General features: G+C 45.2%; 1 protein-coding gene across 1 annotated transcript in view; it reads right to left on the bottom strand.

Moving 5' to 3' along the window:
* The window catches only part of RNF144B (ring finger protein 144B), a 51,792-nt gene extending 32,328 nt beyond the window's left edge, over positions 1–19,464 (bottom strand). Inside the window, exons 1-2 of the mRNA XM_038770956.1 lie at positions 19,395–19,464; positions 3,063–3,292 (exon numbers count right to left, since the gene is read on the bottom strand). Of these exons, the coding sequence (XP_038626884.1) occupies positions 3,063–3,242 (180 nt within the window). The 5' untranslated portion in view covers positions 3,243–3,292; positions 19,395–19,464. The remainder of the gene's footprint in view (positions 1–3,062; positions 3,293–19,394) is intronic.
* Positions 19,465–19,888: the final 424 nt, after the last annotated feature.

Here is a 19,888-nt window from a genome sequence, read left to right as displayed (position 1 = left end):
GTCAGGGTTGGGGGCTGTAATATTGAGTTCTGGAACGTGGTCCCAACTTAGCCTGAAGTCCCCAGAAGACTTTGGGTGACTGTCAGAGACGTCTGAGGTGAGGCAGCCTCCTATAGGCTATAAGCTCCTTGTGGGCAGGGATCATTTTGCCGTGGCCTAGAGGAAAGAGCACAGGCCTGGGAATCGGAGGACTTGGGTTCTAATCCCGGCTCCGCCCCAGGTCTGCCGTGTGACCTTGGACTTCTCTGAGCCTCAGTTACCTCACCTGGAAAATGGGGATTAAGACTGTGAGCCCTATGTGAGACAGGGGCTGTGTTCAACCCAATTATCTTGTATCTACCCCAGCGCTTAGTAGTATTCTCAACACAGTAAGTGCTCAGTAAATGCAACTGACTGACTGACTGCTCTGCACAGAGTAAATGCTCAATAAATACTTTTGATTGATTATTTTTCCCTGTGGGCTGCTGAGACTTAGAGTCCCAGCACACCCAATAACATTTCCTGCCCAGTTTTCACACAAGCCCAGCCAAACCAGAACTACCTCATTTTCTGAAGACAGCCATACATCCTTTCTCCGCACCCACTCGCTGGTCCCTGCAGGACTCGACAATCTTTTAAAAACTAACTATTTACAGTGTTGGCCCAAGGCAAGATGCTTAGGTTAACCGAAAGACCCTAAATGTCCGGGTAATTATTAAAAGTTATTTTTCCCCTCAAGGGAGAAATTCCTAGTTGGCCAATCTCAGGAAGCTGGGCTAGGCCAGGTAAATTATGAGGTTCAAAAATTAAATTCAGAGGTGAGCTGCCTGTGATGGACTATTAATTAGGGGAATTCTGGGTTGTGGTGGGGAAAAATGTCAGGGAGGAAAGAGGGTCCATCCCTAAATGTTAGGATGGATGTGAGGAAGGGAAACTTCACACAGTTCTGCAAGTTATCCCAGTGCCACTGTGGAATAATAATAATAGTATTTGTTAAGTGCTTACTAAGTTCCAGGCCCTATACTAAGCCACTTGTCCTACTGTGTGTCATGGGAAGGTCACTTGACTTCTCCTTGCTTCTCCTCATCTGTAAAATGGGGGTTAAGACTGTGAGCCCCCATTCATTCACTCAATCAATCAATCAATCAATCGTATTTATTGAGCGCTTACTATGTGCAGAGCACTGTACTAAGAGCTTGGGAAGTACAAATTGGCAACACATAGAGACAGTCCCTACCCAACAGTGGGCTCACAGTCTAAAAGGGGGAGACAGAGAACAGAACCAAACATACCAACAAAATAAAATAAATAGGATAGAAATGTACAAGTAAAATAAATAAATAAATAAATAAATAGAGTAATAAATATGTACAACCATATATACATATATACAGGTGCTGTGGGGAAGGGAAGGAGGTAAGATGGGGGGATGGAGAGGGGGACGAGGGGGAGAGGAAGGAAGGGGCTCAGTCTGGGAAGGCCTCCTGGAGGAGGTGAGCTCTCAGCAGGGCCTTGATTCACTCATTCAATCATATTTACTGAGCACTTACTGTGTGCAGAGCACTGTGCTAAGCACTTGGGAGGGCATAATGAACAGGCACCTTTCCTGCCTATACGGGCTTAGAGTCTAGAGACCGAGGGACATGGACTCCGTCCAACCTGATTAGCTTGTGTTAGTGATAGCGAAGCAGCATGACATAGTGTACAGACCACAGGCCTGAGAGTCAGAATGTCATGGGTTCTAATTCCGGCTCCACTCCTTGTCTGCTATGTCACCTTGAGCAAGTCACTTCTCTGTGCCTCAGTTACCTCACCTGCAAAATGAGGGTTGAGACTGTGAACCCCACGTGGGACAGGGACTGTGTCCAACCCGATTTGCTCGTATCCACCCCAGCATTCAGCACAGTGCCTGGCACATAGTAAGCACTTAATAAATACCAGAATTATTATTATTATTGCATCTATCCTAGTGCTTTGAGCAGTGCTTGACATGCAGTAAGTGCCTAACAAATGCTACAAATATTATTATTGTTACTACTATTGTTATTGGGTGAGTACAATACAACAGAGTTGGTAGACACTGGATAAGTCTTCCTGCCTTTTTTCTTGTGCAGAGCAAAATCAGAGGCCCAGGTCCCCATTCATTCATGCATTCAATTGTATTTATTGAGCACTTAGTGTGTGCACAGCACTGTAGTAAGCACTTGGGAGAGCACAATACAACAACAAACAGACACATTCCTGGCTCACAATGAGCTTACAGTCTAGGGGTAGGGGGAGACATAAATAAATGAATGACAGATATATACATGACCCCATTCATTCATTCATTCATTCTATTGTATTTATTGAATACTTACTGTGTGCAGAGCACTGTACTAAGCACTTGGGAGAGTACAATACAACAATAAACAGACACATTCCTGGCTCACAATGAGCTTACAGTCTCGGGGCGGGGGAAACATAAATAAATAAATGACAGCTGTGGACATAACCCCATTCATTCATTCATTCAATTGTATTTATTGAGTACTTACTGTGTGCAGAACATTGTACTAAGCACTTGGGAGAGTACAATACAACAATAAACAGACACATTCCCAGCCCACAATGAGCTTAGTCTGGGGGGAGGGGGGAAGACAGACATTGATATAAATAAATAAATGACAGATCTGGACATAAGTGGTGTGGGGCTGGGAGGGGGGAAGAATAAATGGAGCAAGTCAGGGGGATGCAGAAGGGAGAGGGAGAAGAGGAAAGGAGGGCACAGTCAGGGAAGGCCTCTTGGAGGAGATGCACCTTCAATAAGGCTTTGAAGGAGGGGAGAGTCATGTCTGTAGGATATCGGTAGGGACCGTCTCTATATGTTGCCAACTTGTACTTCCCAAGCGCTTAGTACCGTGTTCTGCACACCGTAAGTGCTCAATAAATATGACTGAATGAATGAATATGAGGAGGAAGGGCCTTCCAGGCCAGAGGTAGGACATGGGTGAGGGGTGGGAGGCAAGATAGGCGAGATTGAGGCTCAGTTAGAAGGTTGGCTGTGGACCAGGATGGAGAGAAGCCCCCGCGCAGATGCTTACCTCTGTGCAAAAAGAGCACTGGCATTCCCTCAGCCTCGTCATCTGGCCCCGGGGATGCTCACACAGGCAGAGTTTGCAGGTCACCAAGGTCTCCAGCACCGGTTCTCCGGGGGCCGGGTCAGCGGATGCCGCCTCCCCCGTCGTCATGATGCGGTGGCAGATGCCCCCTGCAGAACCCATCGATCGGCCTCCGGGGGGGTCCTCTCCTCTTGGGCTGCTCTCCTCTGTCCCTGTGGAACAAGAAACACATCTGAAACCTTGCACGCCTACACCTGGCCACTGTTTTAGAAAGAAGGAGGGCATCAACTTCTCTGTGCCTCAGTTCCCTCATCTGTAAAATGGGGATGAAGACTGTGAGCCCCAGGTGGGACAACCTGATCACTTAGAACAGTGCTTTGCACATAGTAAGCGCTTAACAAATACCATCATTGTTATTATTATTATTATCTGTTGTAGACTCGTTTCGATCAGTCCATCAATGGTGCTTAATGAGCGCTAACTATGTGCAGGTCAGTCAATCATATCTCGAGCGCTTATTAATAGTAATAATGATGGCATTTATTGAGCACTTACTGTGTGCAAAGCACCGTTCTAAGCACTAAGGAGGTTACAAGGTGATCAGGGGCTCACAGTCTTAATCCCCGTTTTGCAGATGAGGGAACTGAGGCACAGAGAAATTAAGTGACTTGCCCAAAGTCACACAGCTGACAATTGGCGGAGCTGGGATTTGAACCCATGACCTCTGACTCCAAAGCCCATGCTCTTTCCACTGAGCCACACTGCTTATTGTGTGTAGAGCACTGTACTAAGTACTTGGGAGAGAGCAACACAACAATAAACAGACCCATTCCCTGCCCGCAACGATCTTACAGTCTAGAGGTGGGAGACAGACATTAATGGAAATAAATTACAGACTTGTACATAAAAAATGAACATCCTTACTATGTGCCGAGCACTGTACTAAGTACTAGTGTAGATATGAGCCAATCGGGTTGGACACGCATTCAGTTATGTAAAGGGGGGGCACAGCCTGGAGTATAGAGCTTATCGGACTAACCACTTACAAAATCAAAGCTCAGTCCAGTTCTTTCTTCCTTTGTTTATCTTTAATGGTTTTTGTTAAGCACTTATGATGTGCCAAACACTGTTCTAAGCACTGGGATAGATACAAGTTAATACGGTTGGACACAGTCCCTGTCCCACATGGGGCTCACGGTCTAAGAAAGAGAACAGGTATCCCCGTTTGACAGTTGAGGAAACTGAGGCATAAGAAAGTTAAGCCACTTGCCCAAGGTGACACAACAGCAAGCAATTGGCAGAGTAGGGATTGGAACACAGGTTCTGCTGACTCCCAAGGCCAGTGTTGTCTCCACTAGGCCACTCTGCTTCTTTCAAACAGCCAAACATCTTCCACTTGACAAATGTAGAGTAGGATGCTGCCATTAAGAACTTGAGCACTCCGACTCTCACCCCAACCCCACGATACTTCCGTAAATGTTCTTACCCTCTCTGCCCCCCTCCCTCATCTATTTCAATGTCTGTCACCCATCGCAGACTGTAATGTAAGCTCCTCGTGGGCAAGGATTGCATCTACCAACTCTGCTGTATAGTGCTCTCCCAAGCGCTTACTCCAGTGCTCTGCACACACAGTATGTGCTCAATAAATACCACTGATTGATGCATTGGCCTCGGCGGAGCCCAGAGCTTGAGTCGAGGGCTGGAAACATCCTCCCATTTCCATTTTGGCTCTGGGATGCTGAGATTGAGGAAACCAAGCCAGGGACTTTCTCCCTACATCTAGCCAAGCAGCAAAAGATACATTTCGGAATGAAGTCAAACTAATGTCACCTCCCCAGTTCTGCTCTGTCCACTCCCGGGGACTTTCTTTAGCTCTGGACGGTGTGCTGGTCATCAGCCAGAGGGAGAGGTAAAGCTACAAACAGATCTTGCACCACCAACCAAAGTTCAGACCGAAGTCCAAACGCTCTCAAATTCTGAACTACCTTTTTTCTCATCCTTCCACCGTTTCTCGGGAGTACGGCAGTAGCTGGAGAATGGGTTTTTCTGGATGGTGTTGGTTAAGCGCTTTCTATGTGCCAGGCACTGTACTTAGCGCTGGGGTACGTACGAGCTAATCGGGTTGGACACAGTCCCTGTCCCCCACGTGGATCACATTCTTAATCTCCATTTTACAGATGAGGGAACCGAGGCTCAGGGTATTAATTAATAATAATTAATGGCATTTGTTAAGCACTTTCTATGTGCCAAGCACTGTTCTAAGCTCTGGGGTAGATATAAGGTAATCAGGTTGTCCCCGGTGGGGCTCACAGTCTTAATCCCCATTTTCCATATGAGATAACTGAGGAACAGAAAAAAAAAAATAATAATGGTATTTATTAAGCTCTTACTATGTGCAAAGCACTGTTCAAAGCACTGGGAGGATACAAGGTAATCAGGTTGTCCCACGTGGGGCTCACAGTCATCATCCCCTTTTTACAGATGAGGTAACTGAGGCACAGAGAAGTTAAGTGACTTGCCCAAACTCACACAGCTGACAAGTGGTGGAGCTGAGATTAGAACCCATGACCTCTGACTCCTAAGCCCGGGCTCTTTCCACTAGGCCACACTGCTTCTCTAGAATATGAGGATGCTTTTGAGAAGATCAAGGGTCAGGCTGTGACTCTCCTTGTCTAAATGATTAGCTAATTAAACGGGAATACTGGTTTGGAAAACCCCTTACCCTAAGGGGCTTTCCTTGTGTGTGATGGAGAGAAATATCAACCTGGTCTTTCAAGCCACTGGGACGCTGAAGAATAACTTCCCTTTAAGGGTGACTGCCAAAGGGAACTTTCCAGCCTGAGAAGAGTTAACTGCTATTGTAAAGAGGAGCAGGATTCCAATCCCAGCTCCACCAGTTGCCTGCTGTGGGATCTTGGGCAAGTCACTTCACTTCTCTGCCCTCGGTTTCCTCACAAGTTTAATGTGGATTCAGTAAGTAGTTTCCCTCTGACTTAGACTGTGAGTCAGAAGGACCTGAGTTCTAACCCCGCTCTACCACGTGTCTGCTATGTGACCTCGGGCAAGTAACTTCACTTTTCTTCACCTCAGTTACTTCATCTGCAAAATGGAGGTGAAGACTGTGAGCCCCACATAATAATAATGGAATTTATTAAGCACTTACTATATGCAAAGCACTGTTCTAAGCACTGGGGAGGTTACAAGGTGATCACAGGGGCTCACAGTCTTAATCCCCATTTTACAGATGAGGTAACTGAGGCCCAGAGAAGTCAAGTGTCTTGCCCAAAGTCACACAGCTGACAACTGACGGAGGCAGGATTTGAACCCATGACCTCTGACTCCAAAGCCCGTGCTCTTTCCACTGAGCCATGCTGCTTGGGGACTACGTCCAATGCAATTAGCTTGTATCTACCTCAGCGTTTAGAACAGTGCTTGACACATGGTACGCGTTTAACAAAGATACCATCACTATTACTATTATTGGCTTGTAATTATAGGTATCTTCCAGGCTATCAAATTCTGGGCTCAGTCTCGAAGTCACTGGGGGAGGTAAAAATGTCAGATTGAGGATGTGAGGGCTAAAAATGTTCCTCTGGAAACTACCTAGCATCACCATGTTCAAATTGGGCCAACGCTGTCCAACTTTCCCTTCAGGCTCCCTGGAAGGGTCAGGCAAAATATGACTCTCAATGCAGCTTAATGATCATCGATCAATTAAGTGCTTAACAAATACCACTGCATGCTAAGCTAATTCATTTCACAAACCCGCAGAAGACGGCCATGGGGAGAACAACCTGCTAGGATCAGGGTGGCTTTGTGGAAGGAGCACGGACCTAGGGGTCGGAAGACCTGGGTTCGAATTCCGAATCTGTCACTTGCCGCTGTTTGACCTCAACAAGCCCCACAAGACTCACGAACCAACCCTTCCTCTCTGCCATTTTCCCCATCTGGAATTGATTTTAATATCCGTGTCCCTCTTTAGACTGTAAACTCCTTGTAGGCGGGGAGCATGTCTACCACCTCTATGGAATTTACTTTCCCAAGCACTTAGAATAGTGCTATGCCCCTAGCAAGCTCTCAATAAATATGATTGACTGACTGAATCCTTCTTCCCTGCCTTGCGACTTTCCACTAGGCGATTAATCAATTAAGTAATTGATGCTTCTTGTCAACAATGTAAAAGAATGGCCCTTTTTCCACCGAACGCTTGCAGAACCTGAATATGAGGAAAAGCTACAGGACAGCTGTCAGGGCATCGTGTGCAATGCTAGGTGCATTTTTCAGCATGCCTCGGCACAAAAGAGCATGCAGGTGGCGGTTTGAAACTTGCAGGTGTTCTGAAAAACCCTGCCGATAGCTGGCCTTTAAGCCCTATGAAAAAGCAAAGGCATTCCTCCCTGTCTGATTTGTCACCAGGAACGTACATACATAGACCGAAAGAATGTCAAACACATCAACTTTAAAAAAACCCAGAATACTAGACCCTGAGGTACTGCACTTCTTAAAAAAGAAAACCCTTCTGTTGAAGGAACAAAGTTGTTATATGCACTCTAAAAAGAGTTCAACTGACAACAACCATGCCCCTACTAATCTGATACTCTGGAAATTACAAATTGTCATTCCATCATCTTTATTTTTTAAATGACAACTGTTAAGTGTTTACTATGTGCCTGCACTGTGTTGGAGTAGAGACAAGATAACCGGGTTGGACAGAGTTCCTGTCCCACACAGGGCTCACAATCTTAATCCCCATTTTGCAGATGAGATAACTGAGGCTCAGAGATGTGAAGTGACTTCTCCAAGGTCACAGAGCAGACAAGTGGCAGAGCCGGGATTAGAACCCAGGTCCTTCTGACTCTGAGGCCTGTGCTCTATCCACTAAGCCATGTTGCTTCTTAATGATGTGAGACCTAATGAAAATAACCCGAGGTGTTAGACACATTCCCTGCCCACAACAAGCTTTCAATCTACAGTCTCATTATGAGACAAGAAGCCAGCGCTATCAGCTATCCAACCCCGAATGGGAAAGGTATTTCCTCCCGAATCTTTCCATTAGGAGCTCTGAAGAAAAGTGCACTTAAGAAGCTGGTCAGGAAACTTAGGCTATCTAAAGAGTTTTCCTACACTGCCGGTGATCCAAAAAAGCAACCCGATCAGAAAATACATGCAGTGGGAGGGCGAATGCTGACACCCCGAAGTATTTTTAACTGGTGCAGCTGCAGCCCGCTACAGTAGCCAGAACCCTGCTAATTAGCACTTCATGTCACGGGATAAATTAAGAAGCCCCATCACGAGACAGGGCTGTTTCCCTCCTCCCGACAGGAATTCCCCAAAATGGAATTCCAAAACCTATCTGGTGGGAGGTGAAGAGAACCAACAGATGATCAGTAGGTATCCATGGGCAACGGCTGGAATGCCAACATCTGACCAGAGCCGGAGAAACTGGTCTCTAGACCCAACATAGAGGAACGCTACAAGCTCACGTGTTCTCAGATTTTCTCTGAGAGTCAAAGCAAGGGACAGAAGAGTTGATTGTGCCTTATTGAAGGCATATCTTCTCCAAGAGGCCTTCCCTGACTGAGCCCTCATTTCCTCTTCTCCTACTCCCTTAGTAGCTAATTTATATTATTATCTGTCTCCCCCTCTAGACTGAAAGCTCATTTGGGCTGGGAGTGTGTCTTTATTGTTACATTGTACTATCCCAGGCGCTTAGTATAGTGTTCTGCACACCGTAAGCATTCAATAAATATGACTGACTGACCTTATTGTCTCTCCAATTTGATCCCTTTATTTCCCCCTCCCTCAGCCCCACAGCACTTATGTACTTACTGGTAATCTATTTATTTATATTAATGTCTGTCTCCCCCTCTAGATTATAAACTCATTGTGGGCAGGGAATGTGTCTACCAACTCTGTTATTCTGTATGCTCCCAAGTGCTTAATTCAGTATGCTCCCCTCTAGACTGTAAGCTCATTACGGGTAGGGAACGTGTCTGCTTATCCTGTTGTATTGTACTTTAGTACAGGGCTCTACTCCTAGTAAGCACTCAATAAATAACATTGATGATTGATTGCTCTGCACATAGTAAGTGCTCAATAAACACAATCGATTGATTCTGTTAAGTACTGACTCTAGGTCAAAGCACTGTACTGAGCACTGGGGTAGAGCGTAAACTTATAATACCCAAGCTCTCTCCTCCATGGGGCTTACAGTCTAAGAGAGAGGAACCCCATTTTGCAGATGAGGAAAATGGGACAACAGTGAGATTAAGTCACTTGTCTAAAGTCTAGAGCCAGGACTAGAAGATGGGTTTTCTTATTCCCAGTCCCGTTCTCTTTCCACAACACCACATTGCCTCCTGCGGAAGATTCTCTCTCACTTCTTCAGTTCTTTTCTGAAGGGGAAAGTCCAGCTAATCAGTTCTTCCCCTTTGAAATTCCTACCCGCTCCTGTTGAGAAATACATCAAAACCTCATGAATACAAACCCCATCTGTGCACATCCAGAGAGGGGAATGTACTTTGTAGTTCCTTCCTTTACCCTCTCTGCTGCCAAAATCAGGTCGGTTTTGATCTCGAGGAGGAACCCCAATTCCTACCATGGTTTAATGAAGGTTCAGATAAATGGCACACCTAATAATAATTAAAATGGTGGTATTTGCTAAGGGCTTACTATGTGCCAAGTACTATACACTAAGTGCTAGGGTAGATAAGGAGATAATCAGGTCCCACAGGGGGCTCACAGTCTAAGTAGGAGGGAGAACAGGTATTGAATCCCCATTTTGCAAATGAGGGAACTGAGGCACAGAGAAGTCAAGTGGCGTGCCCATGGTCACGCAGCAGGTAAATGGTAGAGCCGGGATTAGAACCCAGCTCCTCTGACTCTAAGGTTCTTGCTCTTTCCACCAGGACACGCTGCTTCAACCAAACAACAAATTTGCTTTGGGGAAGAATTGGAGAGCCAGTAAGGAAGACAGACACAAAGAATCGATCCATCAATCATATTTACTGAGTGCTTACCGTGTGCAAAGTACTATACTAAGTGCTTGGGAGGGTATAATATAACAAAGTTGGACTCTTATGAGAAGCAGCGTGGCTTAGTGGGAAGAGCACGGGCTTGGGAGTTAGAGGTCGTGGGCTCTAATCCCGGCTCTGCCACCTGTCAGCTGTGTGACCTTAGGCAGGCCACTTAACTTCTCTGTGCCTCAGTTACCTCATCTGTAAAATGGGGATGAAGACTGTGAGGCCAGGTGGGACAACTTGACTACCTTGTATCTACCCCAGCGCTAAGAACAGTGCTTGGCCCATAGTAAGCGCTTAACAAATACCAACATTAATTAATTAGACATGTTTCTTTGCTCACATTAAGCTCCCCTGTGGCCTTATAGATTTAAATTTATAAGTCTACCATATACCTAGCTGTCCTTTGTACTTTTCTTTAGATTCTTCTTTAAGTAGAATCCTTAGAGTCACTAGAAAGAATACACAAGAAATATACAGTGCTAAAAGATTGCCTTAAAAACCACTCGGATTCATTCCCCCTTGAGTCTCACTGTCCTGTCTTTCATCAGTGCCATTTCAATCAATCAGCAGTATTTATGGAGCACTTACTGGAAAAGTACAAAATTACAGCTTTAGTAAATAAGCTCCCTGCCCACAAGGAGCATACAGTCTACAGGGGGAAATCAGATATTAAAAAAGATTGATTGATTACTCCTCCCTACATCTCCCTTAAATCCAATTTAGGAAGGGTTTACTATAAGGGTGGACCAGAATCAGCCATTTCCCAAAAACGAACAGCTTTCTCAGTTTCATTTGCATCCCTAACCAACTTTCTTTTTCCATACAATAATCTTTCACAACGGTCGAAAGCAGCACTTTCTATCTGTTTGCTAATACACAATTTTCACTTCTACTTTCTGTGCAGCAGTCTTTAATCCATACCTACCCTATCTGCCATTATTAGACAGATTCCTGTGCGTAAGAGAGAGTGATCACGTACCAGTGGTTCATCAGGACCCAAATACCAAAGCTTACCCTGTCACAGCCCCCGGAAAACTAATAATACCGTCTGGCAAACCAAACGTCATCCCTTGGGATTTGACACTCACTTGGAAAACACTTCCTTTTCAGCAGATGACTCACGCTCCGCTTATATCTTGTCGTCATTCCTCGTGTTCTCAGTCTGTCACTGCCAAGCTACAGGTGCAAATCTGCTCAGCTTCCGAAGCAGGGTTAGCTTCTTTTTTAATAGTGTTTGTGAAGTGCTTACTATGTGCCAGGCACTGTACTAAGCGCTGGGGTAGTAATCAGGTTGGATACGGTCCCACATGGAGCTCACAGTCTTATCCCCATTTTACAGAAGAGGGAATGGAGGCAGAAAGAAGTTAAGTGAGTTACCCAAGGTCACAGAGCAGACAAGCGGCGGAGCTGGAATTAGAACCCAGATCCCTCTGACTTCCCAGGCCTTTCCACTAGGCTATGCTGCTTTTCAAAGCAGGTCGGGGTACAGGCAATGCACTCAATTTGGGGCTCAAGGTTATTCTGAATTCACCGATCCCCCTGCCTCCCTTAAAACCATTCTTTCCATTATCCATTTATTCAATCACATTTACTGAGTGCTTACTGTGTGCAGAGCACTGTACTAAGCTCTTGGGAGAGTACAACAATAGACACGTTCCCTGTCCACAACGAGCTTACAGTCTAGAGGACTCTGTTTGCAAATGCTTTCAGATTTGCCTTCCCCAATCCTTGTGGTCAGGGAAGATGTCATTTCTCTGCTTTCTCCTTCGCAGTGCTTAGGACAGCATACTTCACCCAGTGCGTGCTCGATAAAAGTCTGGCTGTGGCTACTATTTTCACAGCCCTCCAGGAGAATCTATCTTACCTCTGTCTGGCACACAATGACCAAGATCAGCTTGGGAGGAAGGAGACAGACAGATAGCTACAGACAAAGGCGAGGTTTCATTCAGAAAACTCCATCTACCAGATCAAGCTATTGAATTCCAATCACAAATGTTTACCAAAAAAAAAACACACCAAAAAAACTCTACAACATGAATAACATGAGAGAACTTGGTTGAATACACAAATCCTTGTGAAAGGAATATAAAACTCCAACTCACAGCAACTTCTAAGAACTGCCTGTAAAGCTGGAAACTTTCCTTTGTTTGTTTTTAATTAAAACCCCTTTCTAAATACCGGTTTAGCTGCAAATCTGCCCCAACTCGGGCCTTCTCTGAACTAAGTACGGAACAATGACTCCTGCCTTTGTTAAGGCATGGTTTCTCCTAATGAGGAAGCTATAACACAGGAAAGGAAATAAAGTAACAGAAAGGTTGCTATGTCATTGTTGATTATCTTCCTGCTCTATGTCACCACTGGATGTCGAAGTCCTGATTCCCAGCATAATAACAGCAGGAAAATGATATTTATGTGCAGTTCAAAACTGATGGGAATTCCAGGTCTTCAATGGCCTGGATTTTTTTCTCGAGGACTCTGAAAACTATTTTCATTTAAGGAAAACTCACTGTAATGTAAGTAGAGCCGACAAACCCTGAGTATGAATAATAATAATAACAGTAACTGAGGTATTTGTAAAGAGCTTACTTGGTGCCAAGAATTGTACTAAGACCTGGAGTAGATATGCTATAAACAGATCGGCTACAGTTCCTGTCCCATATGGGGCTCACAAAAGTAAGGGGGGAGAACAGGCATTTCTTCCCCATTTTACAGAGCAGGCAACCGAGGCCTGGAGAAGTTGTGAGCTCCTCAAAGTCACATAGCATGTTAAGTGGTGGACCTGGATGACTTCTCAGTTCTGTCCTCTTTCCAAGTCATTCACCTTCTTGGCTTTGAAGGGCTCAGTAAAAAAGAAAACAAGCCCTCTGCCCCATAAAGCCCTCTGCCTAGAAGAAACGAACCAAAGACTCAGATAACCGAGAAATCCTCGCTATCGTAGTGATGAGAAATGTTTTTCACGTTGGGTTCTTGATCAGATATGACAGCCATGAGACCTGGCTTTGGGCAAGTCACTTCACTTCTCTGTGCCTCAGTTACCTCATCTGTAAAATGGGGATTAAGACTGTGAGTCCCACGTGGGAAAGCCTGATTACATTGTATCTCCCCCAGCGCTTAGAACAGTGCTTGGCACATAGTAAGTGCTTAACAAATACCATTATTATTATTATTATTATTATTATCTGATGCACCCCTCCCTAGGTTTGAGGAGACAGGAATTTTACTTGTGTAGCTTGTTGGGCTTTTTTTGCGGGAGAGGTTGTTCACTTATTTGTTGTTGTTTTTTTTGTAAAGCAAAACATCAGGAAAGTGACTCAATCACAAGGTGAGAAACGTTTCTCACACCATTTAGAGTAAAAACAGCCTGAGACTTGGTTATTTTCATTGACGAAGGGATGCCAGATTTTTTTAGAAAGCTGTCACTTCTGAAAATGTTGCAGTAATGTGACAGGGAGAGTGTTCAGGATACATCGCGTTCAGTTCTCCCTTTTTGATGAAATGCAGGTGAATTTAGCAGTGCAGTGCACATGTGAAAATGGCCAAGTTTATAGCCCCATGATGGAACTCACCCTCCCTTCAATAGAGAAGCTAGAAGTTCTGTGTATTCAGCCATGCAATTTAGCAGAAGCCCATACCTCTGATCTGATAACCCAGTTAGGGGACCACATGTTCCTATTGTTTTTGGTTTGCTTGTTTGGGGTTTTTTTTAATGGTGTTTGTAAAGTGTTTACTATGTCTGGCACCTTATTAAGTGCTGGGATAGACACAAGCCAATCAGGTCCAGGTCCCATAGGGGGCTCCCAGTCTTAATTCCCATTTTACAGATGAGGTAACTGAGGAACACAGAGAAGACAAGTGACTTGCCCAAGGTCACAAGGTAGACAAGCAGGAGATGAGATTGGAACCCAGGTCCTTCTGACTCTCAGATTATATATGGAATATATAACCCCCATGGGCTCTATTTCTGTGATGTTCTTGGACATGGAGGAGCAGCGTGGCTTAGTGGAAAGAGCATGGGTTTGGGAGTCAGAGGTCATGGGTTCTAATCCTGGCTCTGCCACTTAGCTGTGTGACTTTGGCCAAGTCACTTTACTTCTCTGTCCCTAAATTACCTCATCTGTAAAATGGGAATTAAGACTTTGAGCCCCACGTGGGACAACCTGATTACCTTGTATCTATCCCAGCACTTAGAACAGTGCTTGGCACATAGTAAGTGCTTAAATACCACCACACCATCATCAGGGCTGTTCAAGCTGAAAATATGAGTGACCTGAGATTTTCCCTAATTCTATTTGGATATTTTAAAGCATGATGAACAGATGTAGAGCTCTTGGTATCCCACTATCATCTGAATTTAAAATGACTCAAGCAATGAAATCCTTGCTTGAGAGCAAGAAAGAAGACAGCGTGGGCCTGGGAATCAGAAGGACCTAGGCTCTACTCCCAGCTCTGCCATTTGCCTGCTGTGTGACCATGGGCAAGTCACGTCACTGCTCTTTGCCTCAATTACTTCATCTGGAAAATGGAGAATAAGAATGTGAGCCCCATGTGGGACACGGACTGTGTCCAACCTGATTATCTTGTATCTACCCCAGTGCTTAGTACAGTGTCTGGCACATAGTAAGCATTTAATCAATACCATAAAAAAGTCATCAATCAAGAATACTTATTGAGTGCTTACTCTGAAAAGAAAGAACTGTACTAAGCCCCTGGATGAGCACAAGAGAGTTGGTAAACATGATCCCTGCCCTCAAGGAGCTTTCGATTTTTTACCCCTCAATTTTGCTCAATCAATCAATGGTATTTATTGGGTGCTTTTTGTGTTCACAGCATTGGACTAAGTACTTGGGAGAGGACAAGAGAGTTGGTAGACAAATTCCCTGCCCTCAACAAGCCTGCAGACTAGAGGTCTTACACAGAGATCTCCGCTGAGTGGGACAAGAATGTCATGACATATGGCCAGAAGAATCCATAATAATAATAGTAATTAACAACAATAATAATAACCAAGCATTACAAAATAATCAGATTGGCCTCAGTCCCTGTCCCACACAGGCCTCCTGGTCCAAAGGGGAGAGCAGGAGATGAGGAAACTGAGTCACAGAGAAATGAAGTGACTTGCCCAAGTCACACAGCAGGAAAGTGGTGGAGCCAAGATTAGACCTCAGGTTCTCTGACTCCTAGGCTCCTGCTTTTTCCACTAGGTTATGTTCCTTCTTCCACAAGCCAAGATTGAAAAAAACAAAAACTAAGCCACTACTGACTCAGCTTTTAATAATGCATCTGTGTTCCTAAAGGTTCTCACCTAAATAATGACCCTATTCTATGGTGCAGGGAGTGGAAGTTTGAAAAAACAACAGTCTCTCCTGGAGAAAAAGGGGAAACTTTTTACAGAGTGAAGCTTCTCCCAAGATTCAAACGGTCATAAATTAAAAGAACCCTTCTCTCCCAAAAGGCTCTTTACTTGATGTACAACCTGAGATTGGAGACAGTTGATTTTTTTTTCAAGCAGCATTTTTCTTGCTGACCTATTTGCCTACCAAGCAGTAGCCACTGCACTCCCAAAGAACTGAAGCCATTCATGAGAAAGGAGCTATTGAACACTGGGAATGTTCTCAGCGGATCAGCACAAAGATATTTGGCACAGATGACTGTAAATATTTGTAAAACGCTGGGTAAATGGGCAGGCAGTGTTTGATTCCCTTCGCTGCATCTCCAGGGTTGGAGTCTGAAGGCTAGTTAGTCTGGAGGGGTTTGATTCCCTTTGCTGCATCTCCACTGTTGGAGTCTGAAATTTAGTCAATCTGGAGAAGAGTTGGACTTTGACAACGCTTTTTAAATCTCCATTCTGGCTGTTTCACGGGTGTTACACATACTTTTTATACTGGACCGTCTGGATGTACGTGTTCCTGCTTTCGATGCTGATTAATCCCAGTTAACCAGGCTACTTCTGAGGCCAAGATTTTTTTCCCCTCCGCCCTAAACTCCATAAAATGCTAGACTGGTCAGGTAAGGAAGCAGCCTAGCCTAGTGGAAAGAGCATGAATCTGAGAGTCAGAAGACCTGGGTTCTAATCTCAGCTTCATCACTTGTCTGTTGTACGACCTTGGGCAAGTCACTTGATTCACACCTCACTTTCCAATAGGGATTAAATATCTGCTCTCCCTCTTAGACCACGAGGCCCATGCAGTAAAGGGACTGTGTCCAACTGGCTTGTATCGTATCCAACCCTGTGCTTAGTACACTGCCGGACACATAGTAAGCGCTCAGCAAATACTACAATTGGTAATAGGCCTAAGGGGTTGTGGCATATGGGGAATGATTGTATTGAGTGTTGCAATGCCATCCCCTCACATGGGGATTGTGAGTCTGTCTGTTCCATGTTTTAATGCCATTATTGTTTTGGAACAGTAATGCCATTATTGTTCTGGAACAGTTAAAGCATGTGGCACCTACAAAAGCAAGCAGTGAGGTTAAGAAAGCTAAATGAATAATACTGAGAGTTTTTTGCAGTATCCTGTAACCCTCCTAGAACTGGAGAATTCACCAGGAGTATTGACTCAGGCTGGTTTCTTCTCCTCCTTCATCCTCACCAAGAAAACTAACAGCCTCGGTATTTATTAAGCACTTATTAAACCAAGCATTGTACTAAGCCCTGGGGTAGATACAATATAAGAATACTGGACATAGTCCCTGTCTTACATGAAGCTCACAGTCTAAGGGAGAACAGATCCTGGGTCCCCATTGTATAAGTGAGGAAACTGAGGCTCAGAGAAGTGAAGTGACTTGTCCAAGGTCATGCAGTAGAAAAGGAGCAGTGCCAGGACTAGAACCCAGGTCCTCTGGCTGTGATGCCCATGCTCCTTCCATTAGGCCACGGAAGCAATTTCCATATGTTAGTTGGTATTTGGCAGTTAAACATACAATCGGTCTACCTTTTCAGGGTGGCCTATGAAGTTGAGTATTTTCAGAAGTTGGGCATTTTTACTGGTCTTTTTATCCCAGAAGTGCCCCCATGGGACAGGGACACCTATTCCAAAAATCCACAAAAACCCAAGTGGGGCCAGAAGCCAGAAGCGAAAATGTATCTCCTTTTAAAAGAGTTCAGCAGCCAGCGTTCATTAGAGTCTGGGCCAGGATGACTAAGTGATAAAGAAAGCGAAAGCGACAGCCCATTGTATAATGAAGGTTTTGTAACTCCTAAAAAAACCAATTCTCATCAGGAATCAGCCTAAGTTTTCCTTGGAATGCGATGTTTAGGGGGCCAGGGCCTCGTAAGTGCTGGGTGGTATTGCAGGAATGTTTGAATGCCCACAATTAGAGGTGGGATCATCGCTGATTCCCTACAATTATAAAAAAAAAAGTAGCACACCTTAAAGATCTCCACGGTTGGGGCTTTTCAAAGGGTTGCCTCGTCTGAAATCATTTGGAAACCCGTTTTAGGCATTAACTACATTCCCTCTCCAGAAAATCAGGGCAAAAGAACAGAATAAAAACTTTTCCAGCGGCCCCCACTAAACCCCAGGCTCCTTTTCCACCCGCAGATTCAGTTCCACGGGGCGCTCTCTAAAAAGTTCACAAGAATATTGGCGTTTGTTCGGCACCTACTAGGTGCCAAGCACTGTGCTAAGCGCTGGGGAAGCTACAAGATGATGGGGTTAGGCAGGCGTCGATTTCTTTCCCTCCCCGGGGCTTTCCAAGCACAAGCCCTTCATCGGCACTTCATTCTCAGAAAGCCAAGTGGAGGCACAGCAGGGGGACGTGTCAGCCCATTCTGTTTAATAATAATAATAATAATAATAATAATAATAATATTGGCATTTGTTAAGCACTTACTATGTGCAAAGCATTGTTCTAAGCGCTGGGGAGGATACAAGGTGATCAGTTTGTCCCACGGGGGGCTCCCAGTCTTAATCTCTATTTTACAGATGAGGCAACTGAGGCCCGGAGAAGTTAAGTGACCTGCCCAAAGTCACACAGCGAAGTGGCAGAGCCGGGATTTGAACCCATGACCTCCGACTCCAAAGCCCGGGCTCTTTCCGTTGAGCCACGCTGCTTCTCTAGTAATAATAATAATAATCCTGGTATTTGTAAGCGCTTACTATGCGTCAAGCACTGTTCTAAGCGCTGGGGGAGACAGAAGGTAATTAGATCGTCCCACGCTGTCCCACAGTCTTAATCCCCATTTTACAGATGGGGGGACTGACCCATTTTACAGATCATCAATCGTATTTATTGAGAGCTTACTATGTGCAGAGCACTGTACTAAGCGCTTGGGAAGTACAAATTGGCAACATATAGAGACAGTCCCTACCCAACAGTGGGCTCACAGTCCCGGAGAATCAATCAATCAATCAATCGTATTTATTGAGCGCTTACTGTGTGCAGAGCACTGTACTAAGCGCTTGGGAAGTCCAAGTTGGCAACATATAGAGACAGTCCCTACCCAACAGTGGGCTCACAGTCCCGGAGAATCAATCAATCAATCAATCGTATTTATTGAGCGCTTACTGTGTGCAGAGCACTGTACTAAGCGCTTGGGAAGTCCAAGTTGGCAACATATAGAGACAGTCCCTACCCAACAGTGGGCTCACAGTCCCGGAGAATCAATCAATCAATCAATCAATCAATCGTATTTATTGAGCGCTTACTGTGTGCAGAGCACTGTACTAAGCGCTTGGGAAGTCCAAGTTGGCAACATATAGAGACAGTCCCTACCCAACAGTGGGCTCACAGTCCCGGAGAATCAATCAATCAATCAATCAATCAATCGTATTTATTGAGCGCTTACTGTGTGCAGAGCACTGTACTAAGCGCTTGGGAAGTCCAAGTTGGCAACATATAGAGACGGTCCCTACCCAACAGTGGGCTCCCAGTCTAAAAGGGAAGTGAAGAAGTCTAGAAGTGAAGTGACTTGCCCAAAGTCATCCAGCTGCCAAGCGGGATTAGAACCCACGACCTCTGACTCCCAAGCCCGGGCTCTTTCCTCTAAGCCACGAGCGCTCAGCACAGCGTCCCGCACAGTGCAAGCGCTCACTACATACCAATCAATCAACCAATCGTATTGATTGAGCGCTTACTGCGTGCAGAGCACTGTACTAAGCGCTTGGGAAGGACAAGCTGGCAATCACCGATCGGTCGATTGGGGTGGGGGATGCTTTGAACTCCCCCCTCCACCCCCAAAAGGGAAGGGTGAAGCTGCCAATGCAGCCGGGTGTCTGGGGTTGGGTTTAATTTTTTTTTCCCCTTTAAGGGAGGGAAAAGAGGGATTTTCCAGGCCGCCCCTGACACCTACCTTGCGCGAAGGGTTGCGTTCCCTTGTAGCTGTCGGGGGGCTTTGTGGAGGGCCGCAAAGCTCTCCAGGGTGGCTTGAGGACCGGCTCCCTCCCCAGCCCTTTTGGCAGCCGTATAAATAGTCGTCGCTCCTCCCCTGCTCTTACGAGGACATTGTACGAGGAAATTATTTATTTATTTATCTTACTTGTACATTTCTATCCTATTCATTTTATTTTGTTGGTATGTTTGGTTCTGTTCTCTGTCTCCCCCTTTTAGACTGTGAGCCCACTGTTGGGTAGGGACCGTCTCTATGTGTTGCCAATTTGTACTTCCCAAGCGCTTAGTACAGTGCTCTGCACATAGTAAGCGCTCAATAAATACGATTGATTGATTGATTGATTGTCATTCCAGCGGCGAAGCCTAATTGCTCGGGGACGGACGCAGCGCTTTGCACAGCAACCCAACCCTTCCTCTTTCCTAGCTCTCTTCCTCCCTTCAAATCCCTGCTGAGAG

Source organism: Tachyglossus aculeatus, chromosome X2 (assembly GCF_015852505.1).
Source record: "Tachyglossus aculeatus isolate mTacAcu1 chromosome X2, mTacAcu1.pri, whole genome shotgun sequence".
NCBI lineage: Eukaryota > Metazoa > Chordata > Mammalia > Monotremata > Tachyglossidae > Tachyglossus > Tachyglossus aculeatus.
The sequence above is the reverse complement of the archived record's forward strand: the minus strand, read 5'-3'. Positions and strand labels throughout refer to the sequence as shown.